A 16,546-nucleotide genomic window follows, 5' to 3' on the forward strand; every position below is an offset into this window, starting at 1 on the left:
TGTAATGTTTATGTTTATGCCCAGCACACAAAATGACATGTTCAAAACAGATTTCAACTCTTCCTGTGATTAAAGTTTTCTCATGTATTTAAGCCGACCTCTGATTCCTTCTGCAACCAACGTGCATGCACAATAATGTGTGACACAAGAGTGACGTGTTCTGGTAAAGGATTGGCCATTGGGCATATAACAAGAGACAATAAACAAGAGACAAAAAAGTTGGGATACAAAAGTGTAAAACTCATGCCAGGAAGACCTACCCTTTAACTGGATGGACTGTGATGGCTCTGGGCTTGTCCAGGCCCTGTGAAATGACGACATAGCGGAAGGAGCCATTCAGCCTTGCCACCTCAATTACATCAAAGCCCTGGTCAGTCCAGTAAATATTTCCTATAAAAGAACAGAGATGTTAATCAGCTATGTGGTCATTTTATATAATACGGAGAAGTGAATTAAAAAGGATTTCACATCTGTTGTGACTAGACCTGCTATCCAGTCGACAGTAATTCCCTCCACCCTGCCAATGCCGTTGGTGACCACATCTTCTCTCCACGTCTGATCTCTCTTCGCTCTGCTGATGGTGCTCAGGCCCATGTCCACCCAGTAGATGGTGTCATTCTCTGAAAATGCAAAGTCCTTGTGTGTCATTCTATAAATACCCACTTCAGCTGAGAAAATGACAGCTTTAACTAGTCCCTAGCAAAGTTTTAGTATTAATGATATCCCTCAGTGTCACTCACCAGCGTGGAAGTCGATGCCGACAGCCAAAGAGGTTCCAGACACTGGCACCAAGGCGTCAGATTTGTCTGCCGGGTCGAGTGGAATTCCTCTGATTCCCTCATGAACAGAGTAAAGCAGGAAGGAGCCCATTCCTGCTCAGGGACAGCACAACACGTTTTTGTTTTGAGAACACACTGCATTCCTACTGTATGTGTGACTGCAGCTGTGAAGCAGTGTCTTACCTTCGCAGGACTGCTGTCCTGTCTTGAGGCTGTATCCAGCCGTGCACATGCAGGCCCTGGTTGTTGGCGAGGTGGGCAGACACAGCTGGGAGCAGTCTCCATTGTTGTTACTGCACAGGTTGATACCCGCTGAAGGAAAAGCAGCAGATCAGTGAGTAGAGAGAAAAATAGTTTCTCTTTTCTAGTTTTCCATCTCTTCCAAATTATGTTGGATTACATTCTGACTCATTATTGATAAATAGGACTAGCAGTATAGTTGTGAAATGTCTTACCTTTCTGTACATCCTCATCATAGATCCTCATGTGCATCATAGGGGAGGTGTTGTTTCGTAAAACCTTCCAGTTTCCTCCGTCCTTCTTGTCACATGTTCCTATCTGGTCAGTTCCCTGGTCTGCCCACCATAGCTTGTCTCCTACAGTAAATGGGGAAGTTAATTTGTATCTTTGCATGATATCCCTTTAACTAATGATTTCTTAGAATAGAAGCAGTGTTAAGATAAAACTATTAACTTTCAGATGAGAGACATCTGAAAACATAGGATACATTTTAAGTATCATGTTTTTTGACCTACCCATGATAGCTAGAGCAGTAGCCTTGGTAAGTTTGCCTTTAACACCTTCCAGGATCTCCAGTTTCGTTCCATCCAGCTGACAGCGGTTAATAGTGCTGTTTCCCGAGCTGATCCAGTACAGCTGCTCTTTCTCAAAGTCAATAGAGAGGCCTGACAGAAAAGAGTAATAATGCAATAATACATATATAACTTACAATGTATAATATGTGTTTTTACACCATGGTGTTAAACAGAGATCCAGTAGGGGGATCATCTGCTCACCTGCTGGTCCTTTTTGATCGATGAAAAGTACAGTGCTGTTGCTACCATCCATGTTCGCCATGCTTATGTTGTCACCATCAGTCCAGTACAACTTCCTGAGGAGAGATATTAACGTTATGAGACATAAAGAAGCAGAGCAGTGCTCAAGCAAAAAAGCATCACAACCTGAGCTTCAAATGAGGAAAAACTAGTAGGCTAAAGAAAAAGGCAGCCTGGGCAGTAAAGTAAAGTAAAAGATATCATCAGAACTTTAGTTGTTAGTTTAATGTTATTAAGTGAAGTTGAAAACAGAAAAAAAGCATCAGAAAGACGATTAAACGCAGGCCTAATTCACTGGAAACAACACTCACCCCAGTAGAGGATGCACCACCAGGCAGTGGGGCTTGTCTAAGCCCTGGATTACAGCATTCTTGAAAGATCCGTCCAGTCTGGCCACATTGATCTGCTTCTTATTGGCGTCATAGCTGGTCCAGAAGAGGTTCCTGGAGACCCAGTCTACTGCCAGCCCATGAGCGTTAGGAAGGTCTGACAAAAATGGAAAAAAGCGTATGGGTTGAATCACATTTTCTGACAGAAACAGAAAGTTTTGACTGTAAAATTAAGGAATTCGACAGATATCCCTGTAATCGTTCTCACCAGCAGACACAACAGTTTCCACCCCGGTGCCATTAATGAAAGCTCTTTTGATTGTCTGCGTTCGGACATCTGACCAGTAGATGCGATGCTCCACAGCGTCATAGTCTACCACTGTCACGTTGTCTATGTCCGGCACGGTGAAGGAGATGATGTAGTTGTAGTAGGGGTTGTCGATGTCTACACCTCGGATCTCGATCTGACGAGCATAGAGGAGGAACTTGCGGGACTCTGGGAGGAAGAAAAAAAACATGTACTCAAAGAGAGGAAGGAAGAACAGCTGTATATAGATTAAGATCCACAAGTCATATTTATTAACTTGCTTAACTCTATAGATATCATCAGTTTTTCACATGATCACAAGTCCAGTGTTCACAACAAGGACTTGTTCTCATGCTCAAAGGTGTCCCATCTATATTCTTATAAGTACATTGGGATTCAAAGTTTAGGCTTCTGGGAATGCAAACAAAGGGGGTAGATAGCTGGATCCCAGGAGACAGAAGCTCAAGAGGGTCAAACTGACCAGCCGGGAACATGTTGCCCTTGTCAAGGCTTGATTACCTTCTGAGAGAGGGAGGTGGAGATAACAAATTATTCCCTCTCAGTCAAAAATTCACGCAGCTTTAACTGCTTAACATTCTGCCCATATTTTAGAGGAGCTGTGGTGTGAGAAAGGGAATGTTCAGAGGTAGATAAAAGGTCATGTGATGCCAAAAAGATTGATGTACATCATCTGAAAGCTGGGAAACTGAAGAATAATATGAGATGCATCTCAGCACTGTGAGTTTAAAATAAACTAATACATAAAAACAAATTAAAAGTGTATAAGGTAATTCTAGCAATTTTTGATTTGTTAAACAGATTTGGTACTACATTTTTATACCATTTTTTTACCCCCGAAGAATTGATTAAGATTCTTAAAAATCCCTCCAAAACACGAAACTAACACTAAATCCATTTGGATATCAAAAATGTTTGCCATTGTAGAGATTTATGCAAGAATAGCATTTTGTGCAATTACTTCAGTTCTTGAAACTTGGATCGTTTAGGGGTTAACTCAGTTTGGTGTCTGGTGGTGAATGTGTCCCGAGTTTAGAGAAAACTTCAGTCTGGCATAGACTTTACTCAGCTTCCTGAAAATTCCTGCGGTGATGGTGAATGGATCAGACGCCCTCTAATCCAATTATCCTTAAATCTACACTGCTGAGAAGAGGATTGTTGTGTAGAATGCTTAACATTTAGACAGACACACATGCACACATATTCCCCCAGCTGCCCCTCAAAACCTTCATAAAACCCACTAGTGAAATCACACAGCAATAAATGAAGACCTCAGGCGCATCACTGCTGACAGCTTTTTATATGAAATGAAATGCAGTGTGGCACAAACAGAGAGTAAGTAATTAGATCTTCTGTCATCAGAGGTGACAGCTAATGATGGTAATGTCACGTTCAGGAGCTCAGCGCACCGTAGAAGTCATGGGAAAACATTCCTACAAATGACGTGGATTATATATGATGCTGTTGAATGCATACACTCATCCTTACCTTTGCAGGTGCGTTTGTCAGGCTGCAGCTTCATGAGGTGAGGGCAGGCACAGGAGAAGGTCTGATTGAAGTTGATGAGACAGAGGTGGGAGCAAGGGCCTTTACCATCAATGGTGGCACAGGGGTTGGGAGCTGAAAGTCATGAAGGTGAAAGAAAGAAAGAAAGAAAGACACTTAAACAGGCTATACAGTCTAGTATCAGACTGAGCCAATAGTTTAAAGATAGAAGCTATTTCTAGAGTAGAACAGTCAAGAGTGTAATGAACCTCTCCATCATTGGACCCATAAGGAAAGCAAGAGTGCAGAAAAAGACTCTGTCTGCCAGTCCATCTTGTTGCCTTATCACTGTCATGAGCATTGGTTGCAGCTGTCAATCAACCGTTCTGTGAGATCTCTCTTTTCCTGCCTCCAATTACACAACCCAGTGTCTCTCTGCTGCACACCGTTGGGATCCCATAGCCATTGGCTACTAAACATCTAGTTCAATGTGACAGGACAACTGCAAATCTTTTTGTCATCTTGTCAATCATGTGTGTCCGTGAGATCAACATATGACATTTAAAACGCACAAGGAGGGTTTTTATTTCCTACCCAGCCGGTGGGAAATGGCAAACAGTGAGGTGGCTTTTTGATCAACGAGGCAGCAGGAGGTGTCCAAATTGCTGCCAGTGTGAGGAGACAACACGTCTCACAGCTCTGAAAGGTCAGCTGTCTTTGGAGAATAGGAAGTGTGAATCAACGCATTCAGCAATGAACTGTGAGAACGTCACTATTCTCCTTTGAGGTAAAGTCAGTCACACTGACAGAAAGAAAGACCCTCCATATCTCAGATTCACTCCTGCCTCTGTGTGTGTGTGTGTGTGTGTGTGTGTGTGTGTGTGTTTCTCTTTAGTCCCTTTCACACATGCACTGTAACCCTGAACTTATCTAGACATCACCTGGAGGAGCTGTATGTGAGAATGCAAATGTTTGAATCATCATTAAATGGACTTTATCCTGCCAGCTCACTAGTACAACCTCTGTCTGTGTAATGTTTGATTGATGTGTGTTAATGTGTAAATAGAGCAGGTCATTGTCCGAAGAATTCATACATGCAAATGGCATGAAACTAGGAGAATAAAAGCATCTGAGGGTGGAGAAGAATGTTTTTACAACAAAAATGTCTATTTGAAGAGACAACAAAATTCAGGAACTTCTGTCGGTCAGGGCCAACGCTGGATTAATCAGACGAAGTCAAGGAATAGCAAGAGACATGGTTGGTTACTAAATTATGAACCTGTTATATGACCACAATTTTTTTAGCGTACTTTCTGTGTCATGACCTGCTTCTGGCACACTCTACTATGCCTAAATCAAACATGGAGTATTTCCAGTAGGTAAAAACATGTCTGATACATGTTGTGTGCTACGTTGTACAGATTTCATATGAGAAAAAAAGCTTTTGACAGTTTATACATGTGCATCTGATGTGCAACCTACCCTGTGGCTGTCTAGACGGGTGATAGACCTGCAGGTCAAAGGGCTGTGTGTTGGTACGTTGGACTACGGTAACGTTGTGTCCTGTCCATTTGTTGGCTTTGGCCAGAGTGTTAGTCCTCCAGTCAGTCCAGTAGACTTCACCTCCATACATGGTGACAGCGAAGGGGTGGGACAAATACTCATGGCCCCGCAACACTTCAATCAGCCCAGAACCGTCGTACTTAGCAGAGTAGATAGCATCTGACCTGCAAGAGGATTAAGACAGAGATGCATATTTTACATAATATATGCATCAGCTTTATTGTGTGTGTGTGTGTGTGTGTGTGTGTGTGTGTGTGTGTGTGTGTGTGTGTGTGTGTGTGGCTGATATAATCAGATGAGTCTGTAGCAAAGCACATCTGCATGTTTATTAAAACAATAATAATGGCAAGCAAAAAATACAATAAAAGAAAGACTGAGCATTAGCTGATTTAATGAGCGAGTGGGTGGGTGCAGTGCAATGAGAGGTCCCTGTATATTCAGAGACCAGTGGAAAACATACCTGGCATCAATCCAGACAATGCGTCTTTCCATGTAGTCCACAGTGAGTCCGTTGGGCCAACCACCACTGCCCGTTTCCCTGTGGATGGTGCGTCTGCCTTCACCACTCATCGATGCTGCTTCGATCCTGGGCAGACTGGCATCCCAGTCTGTCCAAAACAGAATACTGCCAACAGAAAACAAATCAGTGTGAGGAGGGATTTTCACAGATGTGCACAGATTTGTCACTTGAGAAAGCATGTTTTCCTTTGCCAAAATTACACCATTTATCATAAGAAGAAAGAATTGTAGAATTTTTGACTTTTTGATGCCTCCGCCAGTAAAAGTAAAGTAACCAAACAAAGCTTAAAATTGTGGTATTCCATCAAAATGACTTGATTATACTGTACATCTCATTAAAAATGGCATGAAAAATAAAGCATTTGCACTAACCAGATCCTTTAAAAAAACGAAAAATTTAATTCTATGCTCCTCCCCACAACAGAGAAGCCAGTAGTGGTTTTATCTTAATAATTAACACTTGTGGCCATTTTATTACAGTCTGTAAAATAAACTATAAAATAAATTGAACTTGCCTTTTTTCTGCAATTTGTGGGTTCATTACTGTGTTATACTGCACAAAAGCCATTTTTCATGATTGTGCTGATTCCATAGAGGTACAGGACTTATATACAGTATTGCAGCAAAAAACAAGGCCACAGTGAATAAAATGCGACAGGAATGGAAAAAAAACACACCCTGAAGCTGTTTGGGGTTCAGGGGCTAAGCTTAAAAGGTATCAGAAATTCCACTGAGTTCACATTTTCTGAAAAGGTGATTACAGTTTTAGAATGCCTTCATATATGTTTCTTACCCGTCACGAGGGTCAAGAGCGATGGCTCTTGGGTGCTCCACCTCGCCAGCCAGCAGGGTGGTTCTCATAGTCCCATCCAGTTTGGCCACCTCTATCTGGTCCAGATTGCTCTCCACCCAGTAGATATTTCCTGCTATCCAGTCCACAGCCAGGCCCTCTGGAGTAGCCAGTCCATACTGGATCACCACCTCAAAACTGGTTAGTGCTGAATGTGAAACGCAGAGAAAGAGCAACTTAAAATGAGGATAGCATTCAGTAATTTATCATGCATTTGACATTGCATTTTAATGGTTATTTTAAGTAGAATTATAGCAGTTGTAATTAAACTAATTTAGTATAATAGCTTGGCTTATGTCACTTTCATGATAGAGAGCAAATCTGCAGCCAGCACATATGGTTTCCTGCATAAAAATAAAACCCTGACAAACAATAAATTGTTTAGAATTCTTTACTCTTCTGTCAGAGAATGGCACGGACTGCTGCTGCGTCAGTCAGCATGGCTCCGACCAGCTCTATCTTCCCAACCCCACTGCTCCACCTCTAACAAAACAAACATCCAACACCAGATCTCCCACTCGTTTTCTTCTTTCCCAGAAATAACGGGCGCTCATGCATACTAAGTGCAAACCAAAATGTGTGATCATCTCTGGCTGAGGGCGATCAGACAAGTTCTTCACAAGGCCTTCCAGTAGTAATTAGAGAGAGAAGGATAGGCCTTCTTCACAGTTTGCTTTACGGAATACTGGAGTTATGGCCGCCTTTCTGTGTGTGTAGGGGTGTCTTTGTTAAAACTGTGTGCACTACAAAGTGTATGCCAACAACTCTAAGAGATTCTGAAATGGCTTCAATAACAAGCAGCAGGAGCTGATCTACGAGTTGGTCACAATGTCTCTGCTCAGGAGTCCTGTTTAAATGGTGAAGTTGGAGGGCTGGGAACTGGAACTGCAGAGTGTTGTGCCTCCTACGCTACATCAGAGTTCTGGCTGCAGTCACGCACATCGAGTACTGAGACAAATGGGAAGAGACAAAGCCTTCCGTGTGCCCCCTAAGTGCTGTGCTGGGAACACAACCTTGATTGGCAAGGAGACCTGGGGTTTTGGAGCAGGAAAGGCCGGCCGTGACCTGGACATTTATTCAGGGTCATAGACCACCGCTGTTGACCACAGACTCTTTTAAAAAACATTTGGCTCTGAGAAAATACAGACTGCACAGTGGAAGTTAATTTCAGAGAAATGCTCAGTCATAGGCACAAATGGGACTTCCACTTTACTATTTTTATTTTACTTCTCTAAAGATGACACAGAAAAATGAAGTTATTACTATCTAAACTGGACTTTTTTAAAACGGCCCTTCATTTTTACAGATGCCCCCTCTCTGTCGATTCTTATGCTGAATAACTTATTTACAAGAAACTTATGAGCACATGTCTCGTAAACACATTATTTCAAGTGGTGCTTTTTCAGGATTGTTGTGGATAAACTCCGTTTTATAGATGTGTTGTTCAATCAACTAATGGACAGCCTTATTATCTTCAGGGCTTCTACAGCTTTTTCAAAGTCAAATTCAAACACTTCAAAGACTTTCAAGTTATATTTTTCAATATTTCAATCCAATACAACTGTTCTACCAAGTTAAGCCTCAAGCAGAGTGATTTCCTTCATTTTGTGTGAAAGGCAAATGTAATTAGGCTCTTGTCAACTTATTTTCTTTATTCATCTAAAAAGCTTATTATTAAGTCAGAAAGTAATGCAATTACAATTTCCAGCCAGTTTAAGTTATTCAAATTCAAATAACTTTTTAAACCTTGTAAATGCCACAGACTTATTCAAATGTTTAAGGATTTCCAGATCCAGATCCTCGTATCTTCCTGCATAACCTAAACTGATTGAAAGCTGTAGCTAACTGCCTCACCTCCATTATCAGACAGCTTCCCACGGTATATCTTGTCCTCTACGACATCTGTCCAGTACAGGGTGCTCTGGTTGAGGTGGAAGTCCAAGGCGATGGTGTTCCTCAGGCCTGGAACCAGCACGCTGAACTCCCCCTTGTGAAGCTCGATCCTTCTGATCTCATGGCGGTTGGAGAAGATGATGAAAGGCTTGAAGGGATCTGAGGGCAAAGAAGTTGTGCCAAGAAAAGTGTTAGTCTCTGAACACAGTAAATCTCATCGCAAAGTCCAAATTCACAAAATCCCTTGTTGGTCTTAGATCAAATCAGTCAGATGTCTCTTCCTCAGTTTGTCCCTTGCAAAGAAAAAAACTAAAGAAAAACTGCTCACTTTCTGGAAACAAAAATACATTCAACGCCATGATGCATTAAATACAGATAGGATCAGTAATCTAGAGCCTCTTCAGCAAAAAACAAAAATACCGGTGCTTTTGCAGCTCTCCATGTCAGCCTCCAGCTCCCAGCCCTTGTAGCAGGAACACTTGACGCTGGATTTCTCCTGCTCGCACTTCTGGCTACACTTGAGGTGTTTGGCGCAGAAGCTCTGGATCTGGCAGGTCTTGTTGTCAGCTCCCAGCTCCATGCCCAGAGGACAAGAGCACATGAAGCCCTCCCCAGGAATGATGCTGCAGTTGTGGCTGCAGCCACCGTTGTCCAATGAGCACAAGTCTGCCGCCAAGAAACAGATGAAAGAGTTGGAATACAGTCGAGACAGGAGAGTTGTATGTTGTGTTTGGATATAAAAAAGAGCACTGAAGACATGTTTTAACAGTTGTGGTTTATGTAAAAAGATTTTTGAGTATACAGAATGTTTTACCACAAAGTTTCTCATCAGAGCCATCCGGACAATCGTCAGTGCCATCACAGAGCTTCTCAGCAGGCAGGCAGATGGAGTCGTTGGTAGCACACATGTGGTGAGACAATTTACACACCAACGCCTCGCAGTTGTCTTCATCTGAGTTGTCCTCACAGTCACTGTCGCCATCACACACCCAAGCTTTGCTGATGCAGCGAGCTATCAAGACCACAAAATAATCATTTTAGCTTTAGGGCTTGGTCACACCGGCATTAATACCAAAAATCGATTAATTTCATTGATATAAGTGCAATCAGTTGATTTACTCAAGAAGGCAAAGTGAATTCAACTTTTTCTGAACAGACATGCAAATTCAGGCCTTTCATCGATTGCAAATCATCTTGATAGTGCTGACCTTTGAGAGAATGGAGAGAACTGGAGAGTCCAAAATGGAAGACTCTTTGTAGCGGCCAATATTATATAACCCTGCTCACTGAATGAGGCGCTACACTCATAACTTTCCTCTTTGTATCCAGTTTGCGGCAAATTAAATTAGCCATAAACTAGCCGCATGACGGATGAGCAAATTAATTTTCCACTGCCAGTTCCTGGTGCGACCAGGCACTGACTCTTTCATTTATTGGTTCTCATCGCTCAGAAAATAAAACCCTATATGTACAAAAAGGTTCATCACCATTAACATCTGTGGCTGGTTGCTGGTTTTCCTTTCCTTAATAATTAGTTGCACGTTATAAGGATAACAAGCTCTTTCTCTTTCTCCACATCTTGGTCTTATACTTAACTTCAAAGTAAGTTCAACTATTTTAAAAACCAAAATAAGTTTGATTATTTTCAATTTCCTTGACTGGCCACTTGTGGCTGGCACCAAAAGCGAGTCAATTCTAATTGATACCCATGTTAAAATGTCCAACTTTACAGCAGAAATAACTGCAAGGGGAGTACATTTTAAAACAACTCACCGGTTTTATTTATATTAAGGCTTAATAATGCATACACCAAAACTTTTTGCTAATTGTTGAACTAGCCAGGAGTTAGGAGGCAAGAAAACTTAAAATGTTTTGTGCAACTGATCACTGGTACTTAAGCAGACTAAAAACATCCTCACCAGAGTCCCTGCAGCTAAACTTGACTGCTGGGTCACACATGTGGGTCACTCCCTCGCAGTTGTTCTCATCACTCAGGTCCATGCAGTCCGTGTCCCCATCACAACGCCAGCGCATAGGGATGCACAGGCCGTCCATCCGACACTGGAATTCGTCTACATGGCAGCCGCCTGGAGGACGGGTAGCTGCAACGATAACAGAAAAAAAAAAAAGTGTGATAGGAATCCAACAAAATAGATGGAGAGTGCAGTTTAGTCAATGTCAAAATAGCAATGAAATACCAGAAATCGGCAACTGAAAAGTAACAAGACTGGAATAACAACCAGCAAACAACTCTCCACAGACCACACACACTTGGTGGAAAACAGAGAGAACAAAGAATAGGCCATTCTAGTCATTAATTAATGTGTAGGTATGCTGGGGCACTGGGTTAACAACCTGACACTGAGCCAAGCCAAACAACAATGAAACACACAGCTCATTGACTGATGTCACAGGCAGATTAAAGGCACCAGTGGGGAGATGGCACAATGACATCCCCTCATGGCAAAGGTCAGCTTTTGGCATGGCTAAAGCAGGAAATGGGACGGGGACCTTTTTGCAGAGGACTACAATATACAGGAGGGAAGGGCGATAGTATTGCTTTTTTATTTCAGCTAATGACTTCCAGACGGCAGGCCAAAAGAGCCCACAAACACACACACAGCCAGACACACACCGAACAGCACAGATTGCTCATTAGACCAACAGGTCACGCTGGGCCCCGTTTTTGCATGCTGGGACTTGACAGCAGTTGGCTGCGTTTCTGCATGGATCAAACAGTACATGCAACATCCGAACACACTCAGTGTACAGGAACGTATGTTTCCCGACAGGCTGAAGAGACAGTGTGACTCTGTGCTATGACGCTGCCTCAGCCGTTATGACAAAGACTGGTTAACCAGCAAAACTTGATGTTTCAAATCAGCTACTTTAAACTTGAAACATGTCTATCCATATCACCGTAGAGTCAAAACATCCGTGCCTTTTGCATAAGAGCATGAAACAGTTTAATTGTTATCTAACCACAAAACATAATCACATCCTGAACAGAGCAACAGAGAGGATTTGCTGTAAGTGATAAGTAGAAGCCAAAGGGCGGGTAGGGACATGCAGAGCGGAGGAAACAGAACAAGTCTGTCTTCACTGTGACAGTCTCATTACAATGGCAAACGGCAAAATGTGACTCAGTGCAGCACAATACACAGGTGATGAGAGCAAATGTACAAACAAAGCAATTATTTTTGCACTATTTCAGTTTCGTGCACATAGTGTTCCTCACCCTGGTTGGTGCAGTTGGCATGGGTCTCGTCACTGTAGTCTCCACAGTCGTTGTCGCCATCACAGGTCCAGTATTCTGGGATGCAGCGGCCGCTGTTACATTTAAACTGGACGCTGGAGCAGGAATGGCTGCAGCCTGCTTCATCACTGTTGTCCCCACAGTCATTGTCTGTACATGAGCACAGAAAAGATTTCAAGATTTTGTTTCGAAATGTAGCTTCATGGAAGGTGAAGAAAGTCTGAGAAATTACCGTTGTCACAGCGCCAGTTGATGTTAATGCAGCGGCCATTGGCACAGGTGAACTGAGTCAGAGGGAAGCAGGTTGGGTAGGCTAAAGAGGGGACAAGAGGATACGTAAGGAATGTTTTTGTTTCAAACTAAAAAGTGCCGTTAAGGAAAAAGCAACAACACAAGAGTGCAATATAAGACTCACCACATGAGTCTGGTTCATCGGAGCGATCTCCACAGTCGTCATCCAGGTCACATGTCCAGGAAATGGGGATGCAGCGCCCACTGGCACAAGGGTACTGGTTGGGCGGGCAGGTGCGAGCTGGCAGGAGAACATAGAGGTAAGTGCTATTGCAATAAACCTGACTCAACATTAAAGCTCACAATAACTCATCACCAATAAATAAGACATTGACAACTTCATTTCCATATTCTATTAAAATAAAAAGTATATAAAATAGTTGTTACCCCCAAACACACACTCACTTTATCTTCATTAAGCTGAAGACAATTTGTATTCTCTGTCAATTTATGCGAGACACTGAGACAGCTCTTATAAGAGCAACAAACGCTGTTAGCCAAGGACCATCGCTGTGTTCCAGCCCATAATCATTGATGCTTTAGATCAATTCTCCTGGACCTTTTGTAAATTCATGCTGGCATCCACCGCACAAATCGTGACTCAATTACCTCAAACCTAACAGATTCCAATACGTCTGCTTTAGTTGCAATCAGTCTGTCTGCCCAACATTTGATTAGTCCAATGTTTCTCTTTTTTACTTTTAATTTCTCTCTTAACCTTAACTTAAATTAAGATATGGAGTCCATATCTTCACAAATTGAGTGAAGCAGACAGGTCAAGTATTCCACAGTAAAATGCTCCATAATCATCTTTTGCTTTACCATTTTTCCCTTTGTCTAGAACCCATACTTCATGTCAGCATCATACGCTCATCACAAAAGCTTTTGTACAACCCTGAAGTGAGTTTTGAAAATTAATTAAAAACTGGTTCAGAGTGTTTTGTCTCTTGCTCTGTCCTGCCTAGTTTGCAAAATGTAGATAAATGTATTTATTCAGTGCATTTTTATTGGGAATCAACCTCACATTTACGTGCATAAAATAACTTGAAAGCGTAAATAAACTCTTAAGGTCAAGTCTACTCCCATGTACTCCTGCCAGTGCAGACAGCTGCATGGAATAAAATGAGAGCATTTCTGTTGTGTGAGACACGCAAGTGAAAAACGCATCTGGCTCGCCTGCAGTCTAGACACCGGGTTAGTGGGAGGTATGACATTTATCCTTGACATGAGATATTCTTCCTTGTGGAATAGGCAAGGATGTCATACAGTCGGCCAGGACTAGCACCTTGAGTCAGATGACCAGGACCAAAGAGATCCATCCAATATGCTTGGATTTTATCCTGGACATAATGAGTTTAAGTCCCGACTGAGATTTTACATTTTAGGCACAAAGGTGAAAGAAGGGGGTTTACTTTCTCTATATCTATATCATCTTTTGTTAAGAAAAAATTCCAACCAGTGCAGAAATTTAAAAATGCAACAGTGTAGCATGGTTACACACTGACATTTTCTTTGTTTGGTCCCATTTCACATCCCATTTATCCTCATCACTTATTTACACCAAGTTAATTTTGCTGTGTCTCTGCAACTTCCCGCACATTCAACACCTCAGTCTGGCAATAATAAGGGCAATAAAAGATAAATAAGTACATAAAACATATATGGAAATTTGAAGACAAATAAATAAATGTGGAAATATGAAGACAAATATCATATAAAAGCATATAAGCATTTTCATTTCTTTTCACATTTATTTCTGTATATATTTGTATATAATTTCTATGTTTTGATATTCTATAGTATATTGTATGTTTGCATTCATTTCTATTTACTTATTTGTTGATCTATATATTTTCACATTTATTTTCTTCTTATTTTACTTTTTTATTCATCTTAATGGCCCTGTGACTTAGATAGAGTATTGTATCTGAGAAACCAAAAGCTGAATCAAAAATTGTAAGGCTCTCTAAACTACTAAGACCTCCAGGTGTGTACATACCAGAGCAGGTGGTGTTGGATTCATCTTCATCATTGCCGCAGTCATTGTCACCATCACACAGCCATCGCAGGGGGATGCAGCGGTTGTTCTGGCATTTGAAGCGGTCGGATGGACACGTGTGCTGGTCTGGAGGAGGAAAACAGAAACCAAGCTACTTGATTTATCAAAGCTTTCTGTGTTTGATATGGCCTGCTGAATAATCCTTGCACCCTCTTAATATGCCACTTTAAATGAAGTATAAAAAAGAGAATAACATCCAAGACAAATATGAGTCCCTAGTTCTCACTATCGCTGGATGAGGAGAAAGCTGGCCAGTGAAATTACGGTCACATTACGCTGCATGGAAAGAGACAATCTTGGAAAATGCAGTTTGCACTCTGTCAGTTCCAGTTAGCTAAAACCCTTGAACTGAATTTGTGTTTATCTATGTGTTGCTTTGTAACCATGACAGTGACGTGTCACACTTACGGCAGAGCTCAGGGGCCTCATCGCTGTTGTCCAGACAATCGTTGTCCCCGTCACACTTCCAGCGCTCTTGGATGCAGCGGTTGTTCTTGCAGGCAAACTCCCCGGACTGGCACTGGGGTGGGGGTTGGTAGGAGGGGTTGGCTGGAGATGAGATCAGGGGTAGGAGGAGAAACAGATGGGCCATTGAGACAAGAGCCGAGCACCAAAACAAAACAAAGTCGTTTGGGGCTTAGGTCGGCTTTCATCTCTCTTAAAGTTCCAAAAATATTGGCGGGGGATTTTTAAAACTTCTCTCCAAATTTGGCAGCGACAGCATATAGAATAGCTCGCAAATGGAAAGTACAGCTTCAAATTCTTTAACAGCCTCAACTCCTGCTGAGTAATGAATTTTCCTTAACCTTCCACATTGATCTTTGGTGAAACCTTTCTACTGGTAGAGCCTTTAAGTACCTTTGCAGGTGACATTATCGACATCCAGGATTTGATCGTTAGCACAGCCACAGGACCTGCCGTCAGGAATAGCAAGGCACAGACTGCTACAGCCACCATTGTTAACTCGACACGCATTGGAGCCTTCAAGAAAACACAAAAAAGAAAGAAAGAAAATCGTCATTGTCTTTAAGTTATATATCAGAAAGTCATGAAGTAATAATGAATGAGTAGAAGGGAGAGATACCTTGCTGCTGGTGTGCATCATACACTCTGATCTCAAAGATGGGCGGCCTCTCGTTTCGGAGTAGCGTGACCGTCTTAGTGACCTGGTCCAGTTTGTAGATGCTGCCACCACGGTACTCATTCCAAAAAAGAAATTGCTTGTAATGACATAAGCCGAAGGCGTGGTTGAGCTCTTGTCCCTCATACACCACCTGAGAAATGAGGAGAAAAGTAGGGGTTAAATCTCCAACCTGAGTACCAAGAAACTGATTATCTTGGTGTTATGACCAAAATGTTGGAATTAAGTAGATATGTCAGTACTTTGAAAGCCAATCAAAGACCATGTCAGATAAAATATTAATCATTTAAAACATGCCTGGAGGGGGGCTTTAAAACATGATTTTCATTGGAGTGGGAAGTATCTCTTTTATCATTTGTAAATGCAACAAAAACACCCCAGTCTAAATATAGTCCCTAAGCATTACCAACCTTTCTCTCGGTGGTGTTGAGGTAAACCATTTCAATACGGTCGTAGTAAGCATCCACCCAGTAAAGGATGCCCTGGGGAATATCCAGACTCAAGCCATTAGGCCACAGCACCGTCTTGCTGGTGAGGAACACTTGGCGATGGGATCCATCCATCCAAGCTTTCTTGATCTTCCCTCTGTTGCTTTCTGAGGGATCCTCCTCCCAGTCAGTCCAGTACATCCATCTGGGAAAAGAAAAAAAGACTTATCATCATGTTCAAAAGCCTTGTGAGATAAGACATTTTTTTGAGAGCTGGAGCCGCCAAAATGTTTTAATGCCCTTTGAAAGATCATCCCACGAAAACAACAAAGGATGGAGTGTCCAAAAATCCCTTGAAAACTCACCAGCTCCCCCACACACACACACGAATGTAACCAATGAGTTTAACAAACATTAACAGTGTAGGCAGCCCACATAGCTGCAAGTTACAAATCCTCTTTTACTACACTAATAGTACAAACATACAGATTAACTGCTGCCTCACCAACATTATAAGTGGATTAACAACGTCAACATAGCATTTATGAGAAAATAATTCACATAAAAATAACA

At 42.0% G+C, this 16,546-nt stretch overlaps 1 protein-coding gene across 2 annotated transcripts in view; it reads right to left on the reverse strand.

Moving 5' to 3' along the window:
- lrp1ab (low density lipoprotein receptor-related protein 1Ab) overlaps window positions 1-16,546 on the reverse strand; it is a 102,211-nt gene that overhangs the window by 34,445 nt on the left and 51,220 nt on the right. For both annotated transcript variants that reach the window (XM_059334206.1, XM_059334207.1), the window contains exons 13-37: window positions 15,956-16,178; window positions 15,489-15,678; window positions 15,263-15,385; window positions 14,813-14,953; window positions 14,345-14,470; window positions 12,470-12,586; window positions 12,287-12,367; window positions 12,037-12,204; window positions 10,718-10,900; window positions 9,613-9,810; window positions 9,219-9,464; window positions 8,760-8,957; window positions 6,849-7,053; window positions 5,997-6,161; window positions 5,456-5,700; window positions 3,977-4,108; window positions 2,432-2,659; window positions 2,146-2,320; window positions 1,796-1,890; window positions 1,535-1,684; window positions 1,235-1,375; window positions 963-1,091; window positions 741-872; window positions 486-620; window positions 261-390 (exon numbers count right to left, since the gene is read on the reverse strand). In XM_059334206.1, the coding sequence (XP_059190189.1) occupies window positions 261-390; window positions 486-620; window positions 741-872; window positions 963-1,091; window positions 1,235-1,375; window positions 1,535-1,684; window positions 1,796-1,890; window positions 2,146-2,320; window positions 2,432-2,659; window positions 3,977-4,108; window positions 5,456-5,700; window positions 5,997-6,161; window positions 6,849-7,053; window positions 8,760-8,957; window positions 9,219-9,464; window positions 9,613-9,810; window positions 10,718-10,900; window positions 12,037-12,204; window positions 12,287-12,367; window positions 12,470-12,586; window positions 14,345-14,470; window positions 14,813-14,953; window positions 15,263-15,385; window positions 15,489-15,678; window positions 15,956-16,178 (4,056 nt within the window). The remainder of the gene's footprint in view (window positions 1-260; window positions 391-485; window positions 621-740; window positions 873-962; window positions 1,092-1,234; window positions 1,376-1,534; window positions 1,685-1,795; window positions 1,891-2,145; window positions 2,321-2,431; window positions 2,660-3,976; window positions 4,109-5,455; window positions 5,701-5,996; window positions 6,162-6,848; window positions 7,054-8,759; window positions 8,958-9,218; window positions 9,465-9,612; window positions 9,811-10,717; window positions 10,901-12,036; window positions 12,205-12,286; window positions 12,368-12,469; window positions 12,587-14,344; window positions 14,471-14,812; window positions 14,954-15,262; window positions 15,386-15,488; window positions 15,679-15,955; window positions 16,179-16,546) is intronic.

Source organism: Centropristis striata, chromosome 5 (genome assembly GCF_030273125.1).
Source record: "Centropristis striata isolate RG_2023a ecotype Rhode Island chromosome 5, C.striata_1.0, whole genome shotgun sequence".
In the NCBI taxonomy this organism is placed as follows: Eukaryota; Metazoa; Chordata; class Actinopteri; order Perciformes; family Serranidae; genus Centropristis; species Centropristis striata.